At 40.3% G+C, this 21651-nt stretch overlaps 1 protein-coding gene across 1 annotated transcript; it reads right to left on the reverse strand.

Moving 5' to 3' along the window:
- Positions 1-14797: 14797 nt before the first annotated feature.
- LOC133785094 (large ribosomal subunit protein eL21x/eL21w-like) lies at positions 14798-15139 on the reverse strand. The gene has a single exon (XM_062224353.1). The coding sequence runs from the start codon at positions 15137-15139 to the stop codon at positions 14798-14800; it is 342 nt and encodes a 113-aa protein (XP_062080337.1).
- Between the last annotated feature and the right edge of the window lie 6512 nt (positions 15140-21651).

Genomic DNA, 21651 nt, shown 5'->3' on the forward strand with positions numbered 1-21651 from the left:
TACAAACATATGTTTGAAAGGGTATATACAAGTCTAAAGTACAATCAGCTGGCCTAAGCGGCAAAATCAGGGATACGACCCTAGTTCCTCTAAGATATCATCGGTCGTGGTGGATGAGAAGTCGCATATGTACACGCCCCCACCGAAGTTCTCCAACTCATGGCTAGTAAAGCTTTCCTTTCCCCTTACCTACACCACATAGCACCCGTGAGCCAAGGCTCAGCAGGAAAACTTAAACATGTGCATGAACGAAAAATATAGATTCCAAATACCTATCTAGCATGCCCAGCAGTAATAATCTACCCATGCATGCATTTAATTACAAAAAATTGATCACTGGATCACTCTAGGGCCCGTTGCCCTGAATAGTTGATCATAGAGTCAATCTGGGGCCTTGTGCCCTACCTATGTGACAATAGAGACACCTGGGGCCCTTACCATTAGCGCTAAGTAACTAGCCATAGAGTTAGCCAAGCGCTTTGTTTTTCAACTACCATAGGGTCTGTCAACGTAATAGTATGTTCCTGATTGGGCATAAGCCTCTAGACCAGCGCACAACGCACTATTGCCACCCTTGACTAATAAGTCAATGCTTTAATCAGACATCCATATACATATATAGATATAGATACATATAAGCATACTCTAGAGAATACTAGTATGAAAACATATCATTCATGGTATCTTAACCAATCAAGCACAAACATAGTAATAACCATGTTCCTTAACGGGGCCGAGCTCTACCTATGCAACAAGGCAAGCATTAAACAATTAATCAGACATAGAGAATTCAAGTATAACCTACTTCACGCTCATTCTCAGGGGTTGAGCCCTATTCACAATTATAATCAGAAGTCGCGCAAAGCCCTAATCACATATACCACGTATTGGGTGCAGTTTTCTTACCTCAGGTCCGAGTATAGCGTAATAATAAGAACGACCCTCGAGCACGATCTCGGTTCTGAGCCCCTAGAGATAACTAGTCAGAACCATAATATAGAATCCCATCAATAACGAGCAAATAAAGGCTTCTGGGTCGATTCCTAGCCTTCGGAACCATAAATTCTACTAAATCAGGTAGTAGAAGCAATCCCGAGCCCTTAGGTTTGATTATTAGTCATTAAAACCCTACAGTAGCTAAAACTGCCCAGGCGGGCCGCGATTGGCCCCTAATTGTTGCAGTGTGCCTCCCAGGTCAAAGGGCGGTCCTTCCTAGAACCAGGACATGGGTCGCGACTTGCCCTAGAGGTTCGCAGTGCGCCCCCAAAGCAGAAGCCCTTACCTGGCCCTGGAATTGCACAGGTTGCGGCGCCCCAAGAACAGGTCCGCGACCTAACCCTACGAACCCAGAATTCTCTATTTTTCTTAAGCCAAACTCAACCACAAACCATCCCAAATCAATTTTAGAACTACAATTCAATTCCCATTACATATTCAACATAATACCAGAAACAAAACCCAACCTAAAACTTGATTAAAAACCCATCAAAACTCACAATCCAACACTTGAGCTACAAAGCTCAAGAACACTAAGAAACCATAACATAATTCAACTAAAACAAGGGTTAGAGCTTTACCTCAGCTGTGATTTAAGTCCTCCTACCTATAGCTAATCCAATCCCAAGATCATGCCTTCAATTCCCAAGCTTTTAGCCAAAAATCTCCATTGTTTCTCAAGTAATTCACTCAAAAGTTGAGAGAGAATGAGGGAGAGAGAGAGAGAGAGAGTCAGTTGGGAGAATTGAGTGTTTGAGTGTTTTGTTTTCTTATGGTTCAAGTAACTTAAGCTAATCCAGAAGCTCAGGGTACGAAAAACGTCCCCGAGGGCAAAATGGTCAAAATCCTCGATATTCCGTCCTAATCTCGCTAACTCCAAATACATCCTCAAATATTTATTCCTATTACCCGATAAACCTGTAATTTGCTAGTTACCCGAAATACCCATTGACTCGCCTCGAGTAGGGTATTCGGTCCCGTTGTGACTTTCCCGCTAACTTACTCCCTAGGATCATCTCGTGTCGAGTAACCCAAATAAATCTACATAATTATGTGGTCTCTCACATATATCACATATATACACATATATCCAATTATGCCCTGAACGAGCCAAATTACAGAAATTTCCCTTCTAATAAGAAACGAACCCACATGCATATTTAATACACCTAAAAATGCATACCTAGTCATATTATCATATTACTAACATAATCATATATTTGCACACATATATGCCACATAAACACATAATTCCATAAATTTGCTAATAAGGCTTAGGTACTTAATTAGCGTGCCTGGAGGGCAATAATTGATTTATTATGTTAATATGTAAATTTGATGAATATGTGATTAGAAATGCATGTTTAGGTGAATTAAATATGCATGTGGGCCCCATTTGGTTGTTAGAGGCATATTTGTAGTCTCAGCCCGTTGAGGGCATAAATGATATATTTATGAATATTGTGATTGACACCACGAGTGAGTGGTGATATATCTGTGATGCACGATTCGAGACAGTCCTAGGGAGCAGTTTAGCTAGAAAGTCACAACGAGGTCGAATACCCGGTTCGGGAGGAACCTAGGGGTATTTTGGGTATATAATATGAGTTTGGGATGTATGGGGTAACGGGTAGTAATTTAGTAATGATTTGAGTATGTCGGGATTAATGGGGATTTGTAGGTGTACTCGAGGACTTAGCGGGATATGTCAAATGACTAAATTACCCTTGGTGGTATTTGAGGACTTAGAGTAATTTACGGGGGGTAATCTTGACTTTTGGCAAGTGGATATACTCAGTTAGAAGCTGGGGACTTTAGAACACTTAGACAAAATAGGGGAAAGGAAGGAAAATCACCAATTTCTCTCAGCTCACTCTCCCATTCGGTTCTCTCTCTCTCTCTCCATGGTGTTGGATTTTTGAAGGATCTTAAGCTAGAAGTTCTTGAGTTCAGAGGCTTAGTTATGATCAAGGATAAGTTTTAATTCAAATCTTCGTTGAATTCTGCTGGGAAGTGTTGTGATTGAGAGTTGATTTGTACTCTGCTTTGTGGATTTTTGGGATGAAGTTTTGGCAAGTTTAAGCTTAGGAATCTGGGAATTTAAGCTTGGATCTGGATTTGAAAGCAGCTCAAGGTCGAATTCCTACTCAAGGTAAGAATTTCATTGATTTCATAAGTGAACTTGCTGGTGTGGTTTAAGTTTCTATGGAGTTTTAAACTATTAGGTGATTTTAAGCTAGGTTTGATGTTAGAGTTTGTTTCTGGGGTTTATGTGTTGTTATATTGTTTATTTGGAGTTTTGGGTCGAATTAGAACTTGGGCGTACTTGGGTGATGATTTGGGTAAGTTTTACCTTGAGAAAAATGGTAGGAACCACCCAGTTTTCTAGGTTCCAGTATGAGCACCACAACCCTGTTCTTTAGTGTCGTGGCGCTGGGTTGAATCAGGATGGGGGAGCCCTGCTTGGAGCCGCGGGCTCTATAGGGCTGTGCTACGGCGGTAGGCCACTTTCAAGATGTGGGATCTTGTGTTTTTAGGGCTTTGGCCCAGGGGGCTCGGGGGACTCTTTCGCCACCTTGTGTGGGGAAACGGGAGGTCCCGAGAGCACGAGATTGGTTCTGGGGTAGAATTATAAATTGGTTAGTAATGAAAGCGTTACTTGTGTGTTGTGACTAGGTTTTCAGCGAGGCTCTGGTTAGAGGACTATGCTCGGGATTTCGGTGCTCAAGAAGCTCGGGACACAGGTAAGAGAACTATTTGTCCTTGTAGAGCTATGTGGTGTGTTGTATTGTATGTGTTGTTTGTGTTTGTTATATCGTACCTGTGATTATGACTGGTCGGCAAAAGCCAGGAGAGGCAAGGGTTGGAATTGGCAAAAGCTGGGAAAGGCAAGGGTCGGGAGCGGCAAGAGCCGGGATTAGCAAAAGCCGGGAAAGGCAAGGGTCGAGAGCGGCAAGATCCGGGTGTGGCAAAAGCCGAGAGAGGCAAGAGCCGGGAGCGGCAAGGGGCCGGGAACGGCGTTGAGCACGTGGAGTGCAAGCTGTTACGACGAGACCCTCCTAGGATGCTAGAGTCATCGTCTCAGAGTAGACCGCGAACCCAGAGCCTGGGACGACATGGCCGCTATGTGTTTAGCCTATTGGCTGCTTTGTTATTTGGTGTTGTAATATTGAGTTGTTGTGTGAATATATTGTTGTATTATTAAGTTGTCGTGTTATAGTGCTAATGTGTTATTGCACTGCTGTACTATTAGGTTGTTTTGCCATTGTGCTTTTGAGCTGGTCTCGATGTTGTGTTGTTGAGCATGCTAGTAGGATCTGGTATCTGTTTGTTAGTCTGATTGAATATCAGTTGTAAGATATATTTTTATTGCATATTGTGCTTGAAGTTCTCTTGCTGGGACTTGGCTCACAGGTGCTCTATAGTGTAGGTAAGAGCAAGGAAGCTGGATCTTACAACCATGAGTTGGAGGGCATGGAGCGGTGTGTACATGTTTGGCCTACCTGGCCACCACGGCTGGGGTTATTTTAAGGAACATGTGGTAAACGTTTGGTTTTGTCGCTTAGGTTGACTTTACTGTACTTCAGATGGTAAATATATTTTGAATTTTTTACTCCCAATGTAATATTTTTTACGAATTTCAATAAAGGATCAAATTTTTATACTTAATGTTTATGAAATGAATCTTTATTTTCAGCCAAACACACTTTTTGAATCTTAAACCTTGTTTATTGAACTAGTGGCACATTTATAAATAACTTGGTATCGGCTCTAAGGAAGTAGGGTGTTACAAATTGGTATCAGAGCGTGCCAAGGTTTATGGTTCCTGGAGATTGACGGAACATGTACGCTCGCTGCTAGAGACAAGCTCGACTCATGGTTAGTATTAAATGAAATATTTGTTTAACTGTTTATGTGAGTTGCCTTATCTTCTAGAATAGGGAGCATGATAAATATGTATGTGATTTGTGGGAATGAGATTTGATGATTGATGCATGAGCATTTTGGTTTTGTATCGTAGTATGTGTATCTTTGGCTATTATGTTGATTTGCCTTGCTTTGGTTTATCGTTGTATGAGAGTATCAGGGCTGGTAGGCCAATCTTTTGGCTGCAGTTAGATTTGGAGGTTGTGTATCTGAGGCAAGCAATTGGATCAGGCAGGGTGAATGGTAGCAGTTGAGGCCAGAATCATCCGTCTGCCCTGGGATTGGCAGCAGGTATTTGTTGATATACATACAGGATTGTAAAGGTAAGAGGAAGAGATTAGGTGAATCAGACAGTGGGTTTTGTCAGGGAATGTTGTCTTGTGAAGGTTGGCAACAATGGCACCAGTTACGACCTAACCTAATGGTGGAAATAGATGGGAATTACCATATGAAAGACTTTAGAAGTGTTAACCTTCAGTCTCTGAGGGAGGTTTGGACCCGTTTAGAATTGAACAATGGACGAGCATGGTTAGCCTCCTCTTAGCTATATATAAGAGTGAAAGGTAATGATGGAGTGGCTGGTGCCACGTACGTTTTGCAGGAGGATGCCCGAATGTAGTGGGAAGTTATATCCCAGACTTGGAATATTGTCATGATGGGTTGAAAGGAAACTCAGACAAAGGTTCAGCGAGAGGCACTACGGTGATACAGTTTGAGTTGCAAGGACTGATGAATTTATTAACTCGGTTCAGAGTATGACAGTGACAGGGTATGTTAGTGAGCTTTGTAGATCAGTCGAATTTGTGTTTTGTTTGGTACCAATGGATGAGGCTCGAAAAGAGCGATCCACTCGAGGATTTAACCCTAGGATGGCCAGTGTGTTAAGATCGCTCTAGTGTAGGAGATTATTACCTACGCTTGGGCAGTAGGGAGTACCCTTAGTATAGAGGACGCAAGAATCGAGACATGAAGTAAGAGTGCCGATGGGAAAAAAGCTCAACCAAAGGAATCATCATTTGTGGAAGAAGGTAAGGACAGAGGCCCAGTAACCAGGAAAGAAAGATCTCTGATAGTTCTATTACTCCTGGTCCTAATAGGAGAGTTCATAGTGTTCAGGGCGGTTGTTGGGACGACAGTGAGGTCTGGAGGGGTTACATGGTATGCACTGGGCGTAGGAGACATCATGTGAGCGAGTGTTGAGTGGAGGCATGTTATTAGTGAAGAATCGTAGGGCTCATCAAGGAGAGTTGTGCGAAGAAAAGACAGAAGAACTAAAGAGTACAAATAACTCTACCCCAGGTCGAGTGAACGTTTTGATATGGTTAAAGTCCGAGGTTGGTTCTCGGAAATGACTGGTTGGCTTTCTAGTTCATGTGTTCTGCTTATAAATTTAATTGATTAAGTTGGTTTTATGAGGCATATGAGGTGATCTTGAATGTGGATTTGCTGGTTAAATAAGGGACAGCCATGGATTGAAGAAGAAGATGGTGACTTCTGAGATTAAAAGGAAAGGACCTGGTTGCAGTTACTGGGTGCCTAGCTGTTGAGGAAGATACCATTGAGGTTATCTTGAATGTGGATTTCCAGATAGACCAGACGAATGTTGGATCGATAGATAAGGTTTCAGATGGATTCATGAGGATTCGGTGGAATAATTGTTGCATTTAGGAAAAGAGTGTGTAATGGAATTAAGGTAGAGATAGAAGTGGTATCTGAGACATAATGAAGTATATATTTAGCTAGGCGGGAAGAATTAAGGTTTAGTTGAAGAAGTTTTTTACTTGAGGGTTTATTAGACGGAGCATGTTATCATGGGACACGTCAATACAATTTGATAAGAAAAAGGCCAAGTTTACGAGGATAGGTCAATATTTTCAAGAATTACCCTGATAAGGATCAAGGCAAGAGGCATTTCAAGAATTTCCACTTGCACTAAGTAGGATGTGATGGAGTATTGGTAAAGGCTTTTAAATTGACTGATATTTCAGTGGCCCAGGTAAGTTCGTTAAGCAGAGAGTACATGGATAATGTTGATGAGTCATATTCAGATTAATCAAGGGTGTTTCACCAGCTAGATGCAAAACACGAATAACACCTTTATTGATGGTATCAAGGTTAAGGAAACATGGTTATAGGAAGGGTTCCAAGAAGGAGAAGTTTTGATTTCTCCAGGAGAAGTTCTGATTTCTCCAGGAGAAGTCCAGGGTCGTGTTATGGGAGGTAATGGGATCATGTATAATGTAGTTAAGATAGAAACCTTAAGGGAATAACCAAAGCAACGCCTTAGGGGCGAAGAATATAGTGAAACAAGAGGAACACATCTACTATTGTATGGGCATGTTCGAGGACATCCATACTTTGACTGAGGTAACATGAGAACATAAAGTTGATCTGAATGGATGGTTGCATATCAGATTTTCAGAAGTTGGTATAAAGATTGATTCACATGTCATAGTATTAAGGTTTGCATGTATGGACTGGTACAGGAGAACGATGCGAGAGAAATCATCCTTGCTTTGAATATGGAGTTCTGGTGCATTATGTTATGAGTTAAGGTGCGTTGTGTGTACCTGAAAGAGTGATCATTTTCACCTCACAATGAATGGCAAGATGATAGTCGTGCTGGTTAACCACAGTTAGAATGAAGTAATGATTGAGTTTGATTTGGAACTTGTGGTTGATAGTTGGCAAATATATTCCTATGAATGAACATGAAACGCAAGAAGAGGATCTTGTAGTAAAGGTTAAGAATCCTACTACTTTAGAATAGATGAGTTAACTTATGCAGTTCAGATGAGTGATCCAAAGGATATTGGCAATGAGGGAAGATGTGGGATGAACCTTAAATCACCCCTTACGGGTATTACATCCAAGAAGGTGAATGGATGCTGAAATAGCACTATGTATATCGGGAGGCAAATGGCCTAATCATTTAGTAAATAAGAGGTAATAATCAGAGGCCAGAAGGGCTATTATGATTCTAGTGTGTTCCAGAGTTAGTATAAAGGGATATGATTATGAACCCTAGGGGTGGACCACCTTGGGTTACAGATGAGGTAAGTAAATACAAAAGTGTGATTTGACCTATTTGGTTGGCACACCATGGTTGGTGTGAGTGAGGTATCAAAAGAGAGAATGGGTACAAGAGGAGACTGTACGTCTCCATTGGACACCAAGGGTAATAGTGTCAGATTGGAACCCATGGACTTTTAGGTTTTGGAAAAAAAAAAGGGTCGTAGAGTGACTCCGAGTAGAATATTGTGAAACAAGGAATGAGAAGTGCATACTTCAGAAAGTGAACTTAGGGACCGGAAGTACCCTAAATCAGTAATGGCTCTAGGACCAGTAATTTTTTTTAAGAAACGTTAAGGTCAGGAGTGTCTGCGTTATTACAAGGATATGAGAATTCGCAAGTCTAAATATGGGAACGTGGAGTTTCTGGAGCGTGAATTTTGTGTCCTCCGTGTGTTATGAACTAACAAGAGTATGATAGTTCAAGATGGAAAGAGGAGTTGACTTATGTTTGTGAAATCCAAATAGGGATTAGGCCAAGGGCCTATAGTTTGGGAAATATGTATCAGATTCTACGCATGTACTGAGTTACAAGAACTTGGAGCTGGATCAGGAATAATCTTAAGAGGAGAAGGCGGTTCAAATTCTTGACCAGAAGGATAAAGTCTTGTAGAGCAAGACCATCGCCTTTGTAAAGGTGTTGTGGAGAAACAACAAGGAAGAGGAGGCGACGTGGGAACTTGAGTCATATATGCGGGAGCAGTATCCCGAGTTATTCAAGTAATTTTGAGGATGAAATTTCTGTAAGGAAAGGATAGTTGTAGCATCCCAAATTTCCTAATAAGGCTTAGGGCCTTGATTAGCGTGCCTGGAGGACAATAATTGATTTATTATGTTAATAAGTAAATTTGATGAGTATTTCATTAAAAATGCATGTTTAGGTGAATTAAATATGCATGTGGGCCCCATTTGGTTGTTAGGGGCATATTTGTAGTCTCAGCCCGTTGAGGGCATAAATGCAATATTTATGAATATTGTGATTGACACCACGAGTGAGTGGTGATATATCTGTGATGCATGATCCGAGACAGTCCTAGGGAGCAGTTTAGCTAGAAAGTCACAACGGGGTCGAATACCCGGTTCAGGAGGAACCTAGGGGTATTTTGGGTATATAATATGAGTTTGGGATGTATGGGGTAACGGGTAGTAATTTAGTAATGATTTGAGTATGTGCGGGATTAATGGGGATTTGTAGGTGTACTCGAGGACTTAGCGGGATATGTCAAATGACTAAATTACCCTTGGTGGTATTTGAGGACTTAGAGTAATTTAAGGGGGCAATCTTGACTTTTGGCAAGTGGATATACTCAATTAGAAGCTGGGGACTCTAGAACACTTAGAGAAAACTGGGGAAAGGAAGGAAAGGAACCAATTTCTCTCAGATCACTCTCCCATTCGGTTCTCTCTCTCTCTCTCTCTTCATGGTGTTGGATTTTTGAAGGATCTTAAGCTAGAAATTCTTGAGTTCAGAGGCTTAGTTAGGATCAAGGATAAGTTTTAATTCAAATCTTCGTTGAATTCTGTTGGGAAGTGTTGTGATTGAGAGCTGATTTGTACTCTGCTTTGTGGATTTTTGGGATGAAGTTTGGCAAGTTTAAGCTTAGGAATATGGGAATTTAAGCTTGGAACTCGATTTGAAAGCAGCTCAGGGTCGAATTCCTATTCAAGATAAGAATTTCATTAATTTCAGTAGTGAACTTGCTAGTGTGGTTTAAGTTTCTGTGGAGTTTTTAAACCACTAGGTTATTTTAAGCTAGGTTTGATGCTAGAGTTTGTTTCTAGGGTTTATGTGTTGTTATATTGTTTATTTTGAGTTTTGGGTCGAATTAGAACTTGAGCGTACTTGGGTGATGATTTGGGTAAGTTTTGGCTCGAGAAAAATGGTAGGAAAAACCCAGTTTTCTGGGTTTGTGTATAAGCGTCGCGGCCCTGTTCTTCCATGCCGCGGTGCTAGGTTGAATCAGGACGGGGGAGCCGTGCTAGGTGCCACAGCCCCTATAGGTCTGTGCTGTGGCACTAGGCCACTTTCAGGGATGTGCGATTTTATGTTTTTAAGGCTTTGGCCCAGGGGGCTCGAGGGACGATTTCATTACCTTGTTTGGGGAAACGGGAGGTCTCGAGAACACGGGATTGGTTTCATGGTAAAATTATAAATTGGTTAGTAACGAAAGCGTTACTTGTGTGTTGTGGCTAGGTTTTCAGCGAGGCTCGGGTTAGAGGACTGTGCTCGGGATTTCGATGATCAAGAACTTTGGGACACAAGTAAGAGAACTGTTTGTACCCATAAAGATATGTGGTGTGTTGTATTGTATGTGTTGTTTATGTTTGTTATGTCATACCTATGATTATGACTGATCGGCAAAGACGGGAGAGGCAAGGGCCAAAAGTGGCAAATGCTGGGAAAGGCAAGAGCTGGAAGCGGCAAGCTCTAGGAAAGGCCAGGGCCAGGAGTGGTAAGAGTCGGGATCGGTAAAAGCTGGGAAAGGCAAGAGTCGGGAGCGGTAAGAGCCAAGATCAGCAAGAGCTGGGAGAGGCAAGAGCAGGGAGCGGCAAGGGGCCAGGAACGGCGTTGAGCACATGGAGAACAAGTCGTTAGGGTGAGACCTTCCTAGGATGCTAGAGTCATCCTGTCGGTGCAAACCACGAACCCAGGGCCTGGTAAAGCGCCTGGGACGACATGGTCGCTTTGTGTTTAGCCTATTGGCTGCTTTGTTATTTGGTGTTGTAATATTGAGTTGTTGTGTGAATATATTGTTGTATTATTAGGTTGTCATGTTATAGTGCTAATGTGTTATTGCACTGCTGTACTATTAGGTTGTTTTGCCATTGTGCTTTTGAGCTGGTCTCGATGTTGTGTTGTTGAGCATGCTAGTAGGATCTGGTATCTGTTTGTTAGTCTGATTGAATATCAGTTGTGAGATATATTTTTATTGCATATTGTGCTTAAAGTTCTCTTGCTGGGACTTGGCTCACAGGTGCTCTGTAGTGTAGGTAAGAGCAAGGAAGCTGGATCTTACAACCATGAGTTGGAGGGCATGGAGTGGTGTGTACATGTTTGACCTACCTGGCCACCACGGTTGGGGTTATTTTAAGGAACACGTGGTAAACGTTCGGTTTTGTCGCTTAGGTCGACTGTACTATACTTCGAATGGTAAATTTATTTAAAAACAATATTTTGGGATCCCAATGTAATAATTTGGGATCAACTTTTTATACTTAATGTTTATTATATGAATCTTTATTTTCATCCAAACACACTTTTTAAATCTTAAACCTCGTTTAGCGAGCTAGTGGCACATTTATAAATCACTTGGTAAGGACTCTAAGGAAGTAGGGCGTTACATTAAGTCATTTGGGACATTGCAACCCTTGCTATAGAGAACGTAGGAGATGAGATATAGAGTGAGAGTGTCATAGGGCAGAAAGCCCAGACAATGGTGCCCCAATTTATGGGATCAGGTAGGGGCGGAGGCCCTAGTAACCGGAAAAGAAAGACCCCAAATAGTTATATTACCCCTGATCCTTACAGGAGGGGTCATAACACTCAGGGTTGCCGTCAGGGTAGCAATATGTAGAGTCCAAAGAACTTTACTTAGCTAGTTAGATAGTAGTATAATAGTAATAGTAGTATTATTGTTATGACTGTGGATTTATTGGTTCAGACCGGGATTTATTTGGACACTCATAGTAACAATTGTAGATTTTCTAAGTTTAACCTATAGTCTAGGTATATTAATTTTAACCTAAGGTTTGAATAATATGACTGATATTGAGGATAATATTTATTATACTATAAGGTTTAGATAAGAACCAATAAGATAATAGCACATGTCATGTATAGGTTTATTAATGATTAAGTATTTTGAGGATTAAATTTATTAAGGTCAAAATTTGAATACCCTAAGGTCAGTCAGCAGCTTTGAAAACGCTAGAGGGCTTAGTCAAGGCTGTTTACTCAATTCAAATTAAGCTTAAAATGTGTAATTTCGTGTTTAAATATTCAGCGTATGCCGATATATCGCAGCTATAGGGGGCGATATATCGCAGTATGAAGATACGGAAAACACAAAACGTTGCACGATTGCCTCGGGCATAATGGCCCAGGCGATATATCGCCTCCTTCAGTGTGTTTTTGAAAGTTTTAAAAAACATTCTCATTCAAATCCCTAACCTCTTCTCTACCAGAAAAAACAGTATTCATAACACTTAAAAACTGCTAACTGGGAGTATTGATAACGCTTCTGAAAATGCTAACATAGCCCTTGTTATTAAAAGTCCTGTCTTTTCTATAACAGTATTCAAATGTTATGTTCAATGTTATCTTAAACTATTCAATAACACATTTTTAGTTGCTATAATATTCAAATAATAACATTTAGTTAGAGTACTTAGTTATAAATTTGAAGTTTAATCTTATACTTTATGCATAACACTTTCCAACTGTTATGAAAATTGTTATATTTGATCATTTTATAACATTTTTAGTTCATTCTATTATATAAATCATAACTTTTTGTCCCAATTATAATATATTATACAAAACAACCATAATTATTGTAAATTCTCCCAGTAATAACATTTTGTTATTTTGTAGTGTGCATTTTTAATTGTTGTAAAAAAAGTTTTTATTATTGTATTTTTATTAAAAAAATCACAATTTCTCACAAGTGTAATATTAAATAGATCAAAAAATCTAAAATATTCAATATATATGATAAACCATGAGTATTTTTACATTTGAAGACGAACTACTTCAAACCATGACACTGTCCACTTCAAAAGTTCTTAGTTCTAACTTGAGTTTGAAAGCATACATAATAAAATTCTATAGTCTTGCACATCTTTTGCTTCAAAAGTAAAAAAAAAAAACATAACAAGATACACAAAAATTAAACCCTGAAGCTTGCTCCACCCTCCAATTCATCATCCATTCAATTGTGCACTTGTCTTTGTTGTAAGGTTGATTTGCTTAGCTACACAAGAGTTTAAATAATTAATGCTTAAACTTAGTTAATAGTAAACTAAAAGAGTACAAAAAGAAAGAAAGTTAATAACCTCATTACGACTTTATAAGATGGTCATGCAATTACACTAACTACAGCACATACAGCACATAGGCATGAAATGTTGAAGATTTATGCTTAGTAAAATACTCATTAGAAAAGTTAGCTCAAACACTTTATGATTATGAAATGAAAATGCAAATGATACACCAACCAAACATATAAATATATATATACAATACAACAACGAATTTATAAAGAAAACCCAATGGCATAGACACATGAACTAGAATTAGATCAAATATAAAGTTCCAAATAACAAGAGTAACGAATTTGCCATTTTTATTATAGATTTCCAAATACTATCTTCAGGGACCCTTGAAAACTCTGTTGTAATATAGAATATCAATTTAGTGGCTTTAGGGACCCTTGAAAAGGGTATATGAATAAACCAATTCCAATCATGAAACAATTCCAACACAAAAGTTTCTCTCTTAACACATAAAAGCTCTTTGGTCTTTCTTGTATTCTAATGCTTTCAACCTCTCTAATTTTTCTCACTATATCCTCTCCATTAGAAACAATTCCAACACAAACAAATATATGTATTGATATATTCAAAATGTTTCTTGATATTAAACTAAAATCTAAAAACATAAAAAGAAAAGAAAACTCACAGACAAACAGCTTCTTGAGCAGCTGGGTTGCTTGGGTTCTTGCTTCAGCAGGGCCATCATCATGTGTGCTTCAGCGGCTCATCCAAAGAGAGTGATGAGAGACTAATAGACTGTATTTCATTTCATTGATAGCTCATCTTTTTTGTACTGGCTTTAGCTGCATTGCAAATTTAAATTGTATGTATGTTAGTTTAGTGAATCTAATAGACTGTATTTTATCTTTGATATAACTGCTTCTTTATTAGATAGCTCATACTCAACCTACAAATTTGCACACTTGTACATGTATCAATAGTGGAAAAAACTTGTTAGACATATGACAAATAAAAAAACATGATCAAAGCTTCTGAGTTGTGCTTATTGCATAATATCACTTAATATCTGAGTGGTGCTTCCACAACAAGCAGCAATAATTATATACAGCAACAGAACAATCAAGCAATGGCTACTAGGTTCAATGTTATTCATAAAATAAAACTACATTCTAAAGTAATGAAATTAGGAAAAAAAGTTTTACCTGAGCGAATATAGAGTTGACTTCAGAAATTTTCGCTCAACTCTATAGACAGATGTAACTCATAAAAGTATATCTCAGAAACAGTATTACATGTATATACATGAGCGAATATAGAGTTAACTTCATAAATTTATTCAAAAAAAATCTTAATAAATGAAGACCTGATGCCGTGAGATACTGAGGTGTTGTGCCTACTGCTTGCTGCCATCTGGCTTTTGTGAAGCTTTGAGGTGTCCTTCCGAATTGATGCCATGACTAGTGAGGTGAGCTTCCATGAAGACCTGGTGTCGTGAGGTTATGTGCCTTGCGTGAAAGATAAGATTTGCAGTGCATGAAAGATGAGAATGCCTCTTGCTTTTTGTCTTTCATAAACCGAAAATCTTGGACTCTTGGAATATTTTTGTACACAAAAAAAATAGCACAGAAAATTTTTAAAACAAAATTGTACTTAGAATAGTATTCAAAATATGAAAACTAACAACGGCTTCGAGTACTTGAACTAATTAAGGAAACGTTTACATTGGTAGTCTTGAAAACAAAATCAAAACCAGACAAGAACATAATAGAACAGAACATTGAGAAGAAAAAATAATACATAAAAAGATCTAATAACCACCCTTGAGATCATTGACAACATCGTATAGAATGGGGGTGACAGTTTCCAACTGAGCTCCTTCGACCATGAAACCTGGCTTGGGACCCTCTGGCTGCCTCTTGGTGCTGATGGCCTCACCCTTCAACTTGGCCTCGGCCTTGACCTTATCATTCCTTAACTTTCTATTTCTGAACTCCTCAGTGCATCTAGAGGGCTGGACATGCTCCACACGAACAAGAATCATCTTCTTAATGATGCGGTTCCCAACCTGCTTGTTAACCTCCACGCCAATAGCACGCTTGGTGATGTTCCAGACACGCCCAGTTTGGCCATGGTAGAACTTATGGGGCATACCCTTATGAATGGCGCCGTTAAACTTTCAAATCCATAAATCAACAACAAAAAAAATCAAAATTGACAGGCTCAGTTACCTTAGTTTACATATAAATCATACTTCATATATCATAAATTAAAAAAATGGGTTAAAGTTACCTTAGTTCACATAATGGACAGACTCGGTTTCCCATCGCCCATGGAGGAAAGGCCTCTGGTTCACACTAGGGAGAAGAAAGGGTCAAAGCACTTTGGGGAGCATATGCTTCGCCCCTTATTGCGTCTTTTCATCATCGTCCCAAAGCCCTTTCCTGGGACCCTTCATCATTGATCCTTTGCTCCCACATATGAAAGAGAATGAGAGAGAGAGGTTGGTGAACGATGGTTCCAAACCAAAGAGAGCAAAAGAGAGAGTCACTGTGAGTGGGATGAACGAGAGATTGAGAGAAGGCAAGAGATTGGAGTGTGTGTGGCTATTTTTAGAGGGAGAGAAAAAGAGACAGAGAGGGGAACGCGGTTAGGGTTGATTTGTGAAGAAGAAGATACAAGAGAGAGAGATACTTTAGGGCTAATAGAATATTAGAGGGGGAGATGGAAAAGCTAGTGGCGGGCTTTAAAATTTACTGTGCCAAGAGCGCGCCTAATTTTTCTATTTAACCATAGCGTTTTTTGAAAATTGTGATTTTTAGGTGTTATAAGGCTAAAATTCTTGTAGTGCTTGATAAGTCCAGCACCTTTCTGAACGAGTCTTCAGCCTCTGCTGAACGATAATTCAAATGATTTTCACTTAAAAAGGCATTATTTTTATTCAAGTTAAATGAAGATCTTTTCATTCCTAAACTCTATAAATATGACCTAGTACCCAGCCATTTATTCATCTATTACTCTAAATTCAGAGGTTGGAAGTTGCTAGGTTAGTGTGAGAGTGTAAACACTTGGGTTGGGAATTATAAGCTTGATCACTACAAGCTTACTAAACACTTGGGAAGTAAGGTTCTATACACATTTCGGTGCAAGGTTTAGATTGATCATAGAAGTACTCAAGGTATCCCAAACTCTAGTCCATTTATGTATTATATTCTTTAAAGTTCTCATAGTCTTCTACTCATTCTAACCTTATTCCTATTCTTGGTTAGGAAATCCAAGTTCTTAAGCACAAGGTTTTTGGTAAGTATATTTTGATAGTATAGTTCCTTCTTCACTTTCATCCCTTTTCTTCAATATACTCATCATATTATAAATGGTTTTTAGGAGTGTTCCAAGATCCCAAATCAGTTCTCATATCCTGGTTGTTTTGGTAAGGAAAATAGGATAGGACTTATGTGTTATATGATTTTATATGTTATCTTATGAATATGTGTTATGTAAAATGCTATGTTAAGTATGCTTGTAGACTTGGGCATATGACCTATACAACTAACAAGCCCCAAATAGATTATGGGTATATGACTTGCTTAGATAGTAAGACCCCACTAATCTAATGGGCATATGACTTGTTTAGTTTATGGGACCCCAAGTAATAATGGCCATTATAGTATGTATGTGAGATAAGTGTTATAGTATGTTTTATGTTACCTTATGAATTTTATGTATATGGTTATATGTTAGATTTTCCTTGCTGGGCATTAGGCTCACCCCTTTTTGTTTATATGTGCAGGAAAATAGCTTTAGTGGCGGGAAAGATTCTTGGAAGCTTGGGGAATGTGTATTGAGGCGAAATGGATTCAAGGAGTCGAGAGTTTCGGTTTCGAGGATGAAGTCTTTATTTATGGTTTATGTGTATTTTTCCGCACTTATTTATGTAATCTCTTTTTAATTAAGTTATGTTTTTTTTCCTTTTTAAAACAATGGGATCCCATATCCTACTTGAGATTTTATGTAAGTTTAACAATTTGTTTTTACAAGTTTTAATAAAGTTATGATCTTTTCACTTGTAAGTTCTATTAAGGATTAGGGTCTATGTGTAGTTTTCATTAATGGTCCAAAGTCTAGAATAGTTGGGTCATTACACAATAAGGTCTGGAGAAGTTATCCAGTATGCGCCAGGTGCAAGAGATGCCATCTGGGAGAATGTTGAGGGAAGGCATATTTTCTATGTGGAATAGTTGAGCTCTTTAAGCAGGATTGCCCGAGATCAAATAAGGAAGAACCAAGGAGTGCGAATTACTCTACTCCGGCTCGAGTGTCTGCCTTGATACAATCAGAGCTGTAGGCTAGTCCCTCGAAAGTGACAGGTTGGATTTCTAGTTCTCGTTCCTTTATATTATGTTAATTGAGATTGGTGATACGTATCTCTTAGTAGAGACATAGATATCCGGTACATACTATATGATTATTACGCTATGGAGTTTGTGATTTTAGTGTCTGTTGAGGGAAATCGGTAATTTACAAGAGATGGGTTAGAGTATTACTTGTAGGAAGTTAGTAGCAAAATTAATTGAGCTTATTATATAAGGATTTTGATATGATCCTGAGTATGGATTAGTTTGCCAATTAGGGGGCAACGATGGACTATAAGAAAATATGGTGACTTATGAGTTGAAAAGGGAAGGACCCAGTTGCATTCACGAGATGCCTAGCTATTATGGTAGGTACCACCAGGGTTTCATGCATCTTCAGGCTGGCGAGGAGTGCAGTTTCGCAGTGACCCTTGAGCGCAAGGCAAGGTGCCTCACATAGCAAGGCTTATGCCCCTATGGTGAGGCCAGCCTTACTATGCGAGGCCCTAGTGCCTTTGGCTGGGGACGCTTGGCTAATGGTGCATGGCCTTGTGCATGGGCGACATCAAGGCACCTGAGCGAGAGGGGAGAGATGAGCTAACTGAGTGAGGTGAGCCTCGCTATGCGAAGCCCTAGTGCCTTTGGCTGTGGACGCTTGGTAAACGACGTTTGGCCTTGCGCATAGGCTCCATCACGGCACCTGGGCGATACGGGCTAGACAAGCTGACCGAGTGAGGCGAGCCTCGCTATGCGAGGCCCTAGTGCCTCAACAGATGGGCTGGGCTATTGAGACAAGCCTCGATATGCGAGGCCCTTGTGCCTCGGCAAATGGACAAGGCATTCCTTCGCGTCGAGGAATCTTGATGACCTGGGAGGTCATTCTTAGAGTGTTGCATAAGAGACCTTCTTATATTGAGGTCTATCTTTTCAACTTGGTGTAAGGTGCTTGAAGGGTCAATTTCCCATATTCACACTTGCCCCCGAGTCTATGAGCATTCTTTTAAGTGTGTTCGTAGACTCTTTCATATGTTCTTTGTGTGATTTGAATGGATTTTATGCTTCATTTTCCTTGAAGGGGCGTGAAAGGCTCACCTTTTCAATGATATCTTGGAGTGAATGTGGAAACACAAAATGGACCTTGGTGGTGTGTTTCTTTGTAATTCATAAAGAAACCCAAAAAACCAACTAATTTTGGTGGTGATCCAGGTATGTCCTTAAGAGGATAAGGGCCAATCATTTCCAATTGCAGATCCCAAGGTTGTCAAGGATCTTGATATCTACCATCCATCTAAATTTGATCCAATGGCTAGAAAGCCTTGACTTTCCTTATAAATACCCCAAACTTGAACCCACCTCTTCACACCAAAACTTGTTTAGCCTAGTGGTATTTCCTTCAAGCTATATCTAGGAGCTCCAAGGTTCTATCCTCCACAGAGGCATTTTTGAGGTGATTTTCACCCCTTTTCATTTATTCATTCATTTTTTTACTTATTCTCTCTCATACCAGGTTTGCATTGTAGTGGTGCAAGGAATTCTCTTGCTGCTAAGGGTCTGCTCTTACTTGTCGCTCAGCCCTTCTTTACACGCCTAAAAGCCTATCCTCGCACATCTGCGGATCAACATATACGCACCCAGGTATACATTCTTTCCCCAATGATACACATGTCTCCTTTATCTTTTATATGAGGATAGGGTCACTGGTTGGCATGTACCCATTCCTTAGAGGTTTTTTCTCACGGCTCATACGGCACATATGCATGGGTCCTTTACTTACACCCCTTATACTTATGTTGTAAATATAGGGTTGTCTTCACGAACACTCGCCATCGAGTCTTAGCTGGCCCATGGCATCTGGGCGGTGTTCTAAAGGTCCACCTAGTGTTGAATTTATCAAGTTGTCATCCTCCGACTCTGAGGCCAACATTTGCAAACCCCCTAACAATGAGGGTGTGCAAATGCTCTACCTACAGAGGTTATCCTACCTTAGGCAGAAGGCATGAGGCCTTGAGAATGAACTCAAATCTGTTACTAGTGGCGAGGGTTTAGGTTTATCCCGGTGGCATGAAACGTATGTCTCCCAACTAAAATCAACCCTTCAGGATTGTATAGCCAAAATTGCTAGCCTGGAGGAAAACGTGCCACCTGAACCTGCTTCTTTCTATGGTGACGAATCCTCAGGCTATGGGGGTGCTGATTGTGATCCACTTGAACCTGAGTTTCTTTCTATGGTTTTTCCCACATTTCCTCATCTGCCCCTGGTCGTACGTCATAGGGTCAAGCAGTGTGCAGGTAAACGTAAGACACGTAGAGGGCCTTTTGGGGGATTGATTAAGTCAATCGCTCACAAACCACCCGTTGTCTCTGTCTAGGTCCCAACTCTTGGGCTGTGCTTAGTTGTTTATACGTATTATACAAGCAAGTGCACTCTAGGGGCCCATCCATGAGTGAGGTCCACCATCTTTATACCCTTAGGGTGAACCCAACAGCCCCCGGCTTCTATCAACTCCAGAAAGTCGGTGCTCTTATAGGGTATCCCCTCGTGGAGGGTTCCATTTCCAATAGGGGCTCGTGGAAGAGCGACTTTTTCTTCACCAACAGCGTGTCCACTCAACATACGCATTTAAACACATCAAGTAAGCTTATTCCCACCTTGAGTACATATATAAGAAATTTTTCTTTGCCCTCCTCTTCTGGATTATCTAACTATAGTTATTTCATTTTCTTGACCATAGGCCTCGAAGGGGTTGTCAGCCCTACCTTAAGTTCAACAACCCGCGATTGAGTGGCGAAGATCCTAGGTGTGCTGGCCTTGCACAAATAGGCCTGTGGCCTTTTTACGGAAGGCAATCTTTATTTGTACAATCTGTTGTCTCCATATCAACTTGTTTCCTTATGCTCTGTCTCGTCCAAATCTACCATCCCGTGGGTAGTAGGTAATGATGAAGACAGTTATGATGAGGAAGAAGATAAAGATTACAACACCTCATCAGGTCACCAGATGGAAATGGAAGATGAGATCGAGGTGGAGTCCGAGAATTATTCATGTTTACGTTCCTTGGCTGGAGGGGCTAGGGATGTTGCTGACAACGAACACAATGTCGATGCTTGGTGGCGAGTTTGTTTTCAACACCCATGCTCCCGCCCCTTTTATCCTGAAGAGGAACTTTGTCCTACCTTCTTTTGGTGATGCCTTTCCACCCTTGGTGGGTGTTTGGGGTAGGCGTCTTCGAGTGCCTCTTTGCTTAAAAAGGTGACTTCATGCCCCTCTGCCCCTCGTGCCTCTACGGATGGAACAGGACCTTCTTGGTCTCCTTCCTTGTCTAAGCATGCCTCGACGGGTACACATGCCTCCCCCCTTCGAGCTTATACTTCCGCTTCCAAAGGCCATCCTTTGGTGAGCAAGTACAGAGACAATGAACTGTTACATGGGCAACATTCCTGAAGGCGAGTGGGGGTCCATGTATGACATTCGAGATGCCGAGTTGGATGAGGCTTATATCCAAGCCTCTATGCAGGTACTTGTCAAAACCCTCAATGTATGTTTTTTAGTTTTGATATCACCTGACCATTGATGTTTTATTTTGTTTCTTTTTCCTTATTTAGGCTTCCATCTTGGGTCACCGATTTGTCGCCTCAAGCTCCTCATCCACACAATGGCTACAGCTTGAGATTGAAAGAGCAATAAAGAATCTCTCAATGGTCGTGGAAGAGAAGGATAGTTTGTCCACATGGGTCTGTGATTTGGAGGGCCAGCTTGTTAAAGCGGTTTGCCAGAGGGATGTTGTACTGGCCAAGGCTGATTCAACCTCTCACTCCAGTACTAGACTTGAAGCTACTATCAACACTCTAAACGAGAAGATTAACGCGCTTGAGGTTGAACTTGTAAATGCCGAGAACAGATTAATTGAGCGCACGTTGCACGCCGTGTGGAGGACCAATCCTGAGGTCGAGTTGTCTCCCTTTGGAGAGTATGCGACTGGGAAAATTGCTGAGTGGAAAGTTCGGAGTGGAAACTCGTAGACCCCTCTTCAAGGATTATTTGTATACATATATATTGATGTCGTGTAACCCTCCAGGTTGTTTTCTTTTTTTTGTTTTTTGTTTTATGGAACTCTTCATATGTCTTTAATGGTATGTGGGACTCTTGATTTCTAAGGCCTTGCTAATTTTTTATATCGACTATGAGGATGCATTGGCCTTTCTAGTCCTTATCATTCTCTTTTGATTATCAAGCATAAGGGACTTTGATAAGTCTGTCTTATTATATATTTTTTTTATGAATTCCTTATGTCTTCTTTGGGCTGATGATAAT

Source organism: Humulus lupulus, chromosome 6 (genome assembly GCF_963169125.1).
Source record: "Humulus lupulus chromosome 6, drHumLupu1.1, whole genome shotgun sequence".
Taxonomy (NCBI): Eukaryota; Viridiplantae; Streptophyta; class Magnoliopsida; order Rosales; family Cannabaceae; genus Humulus; species Humulus lupulus.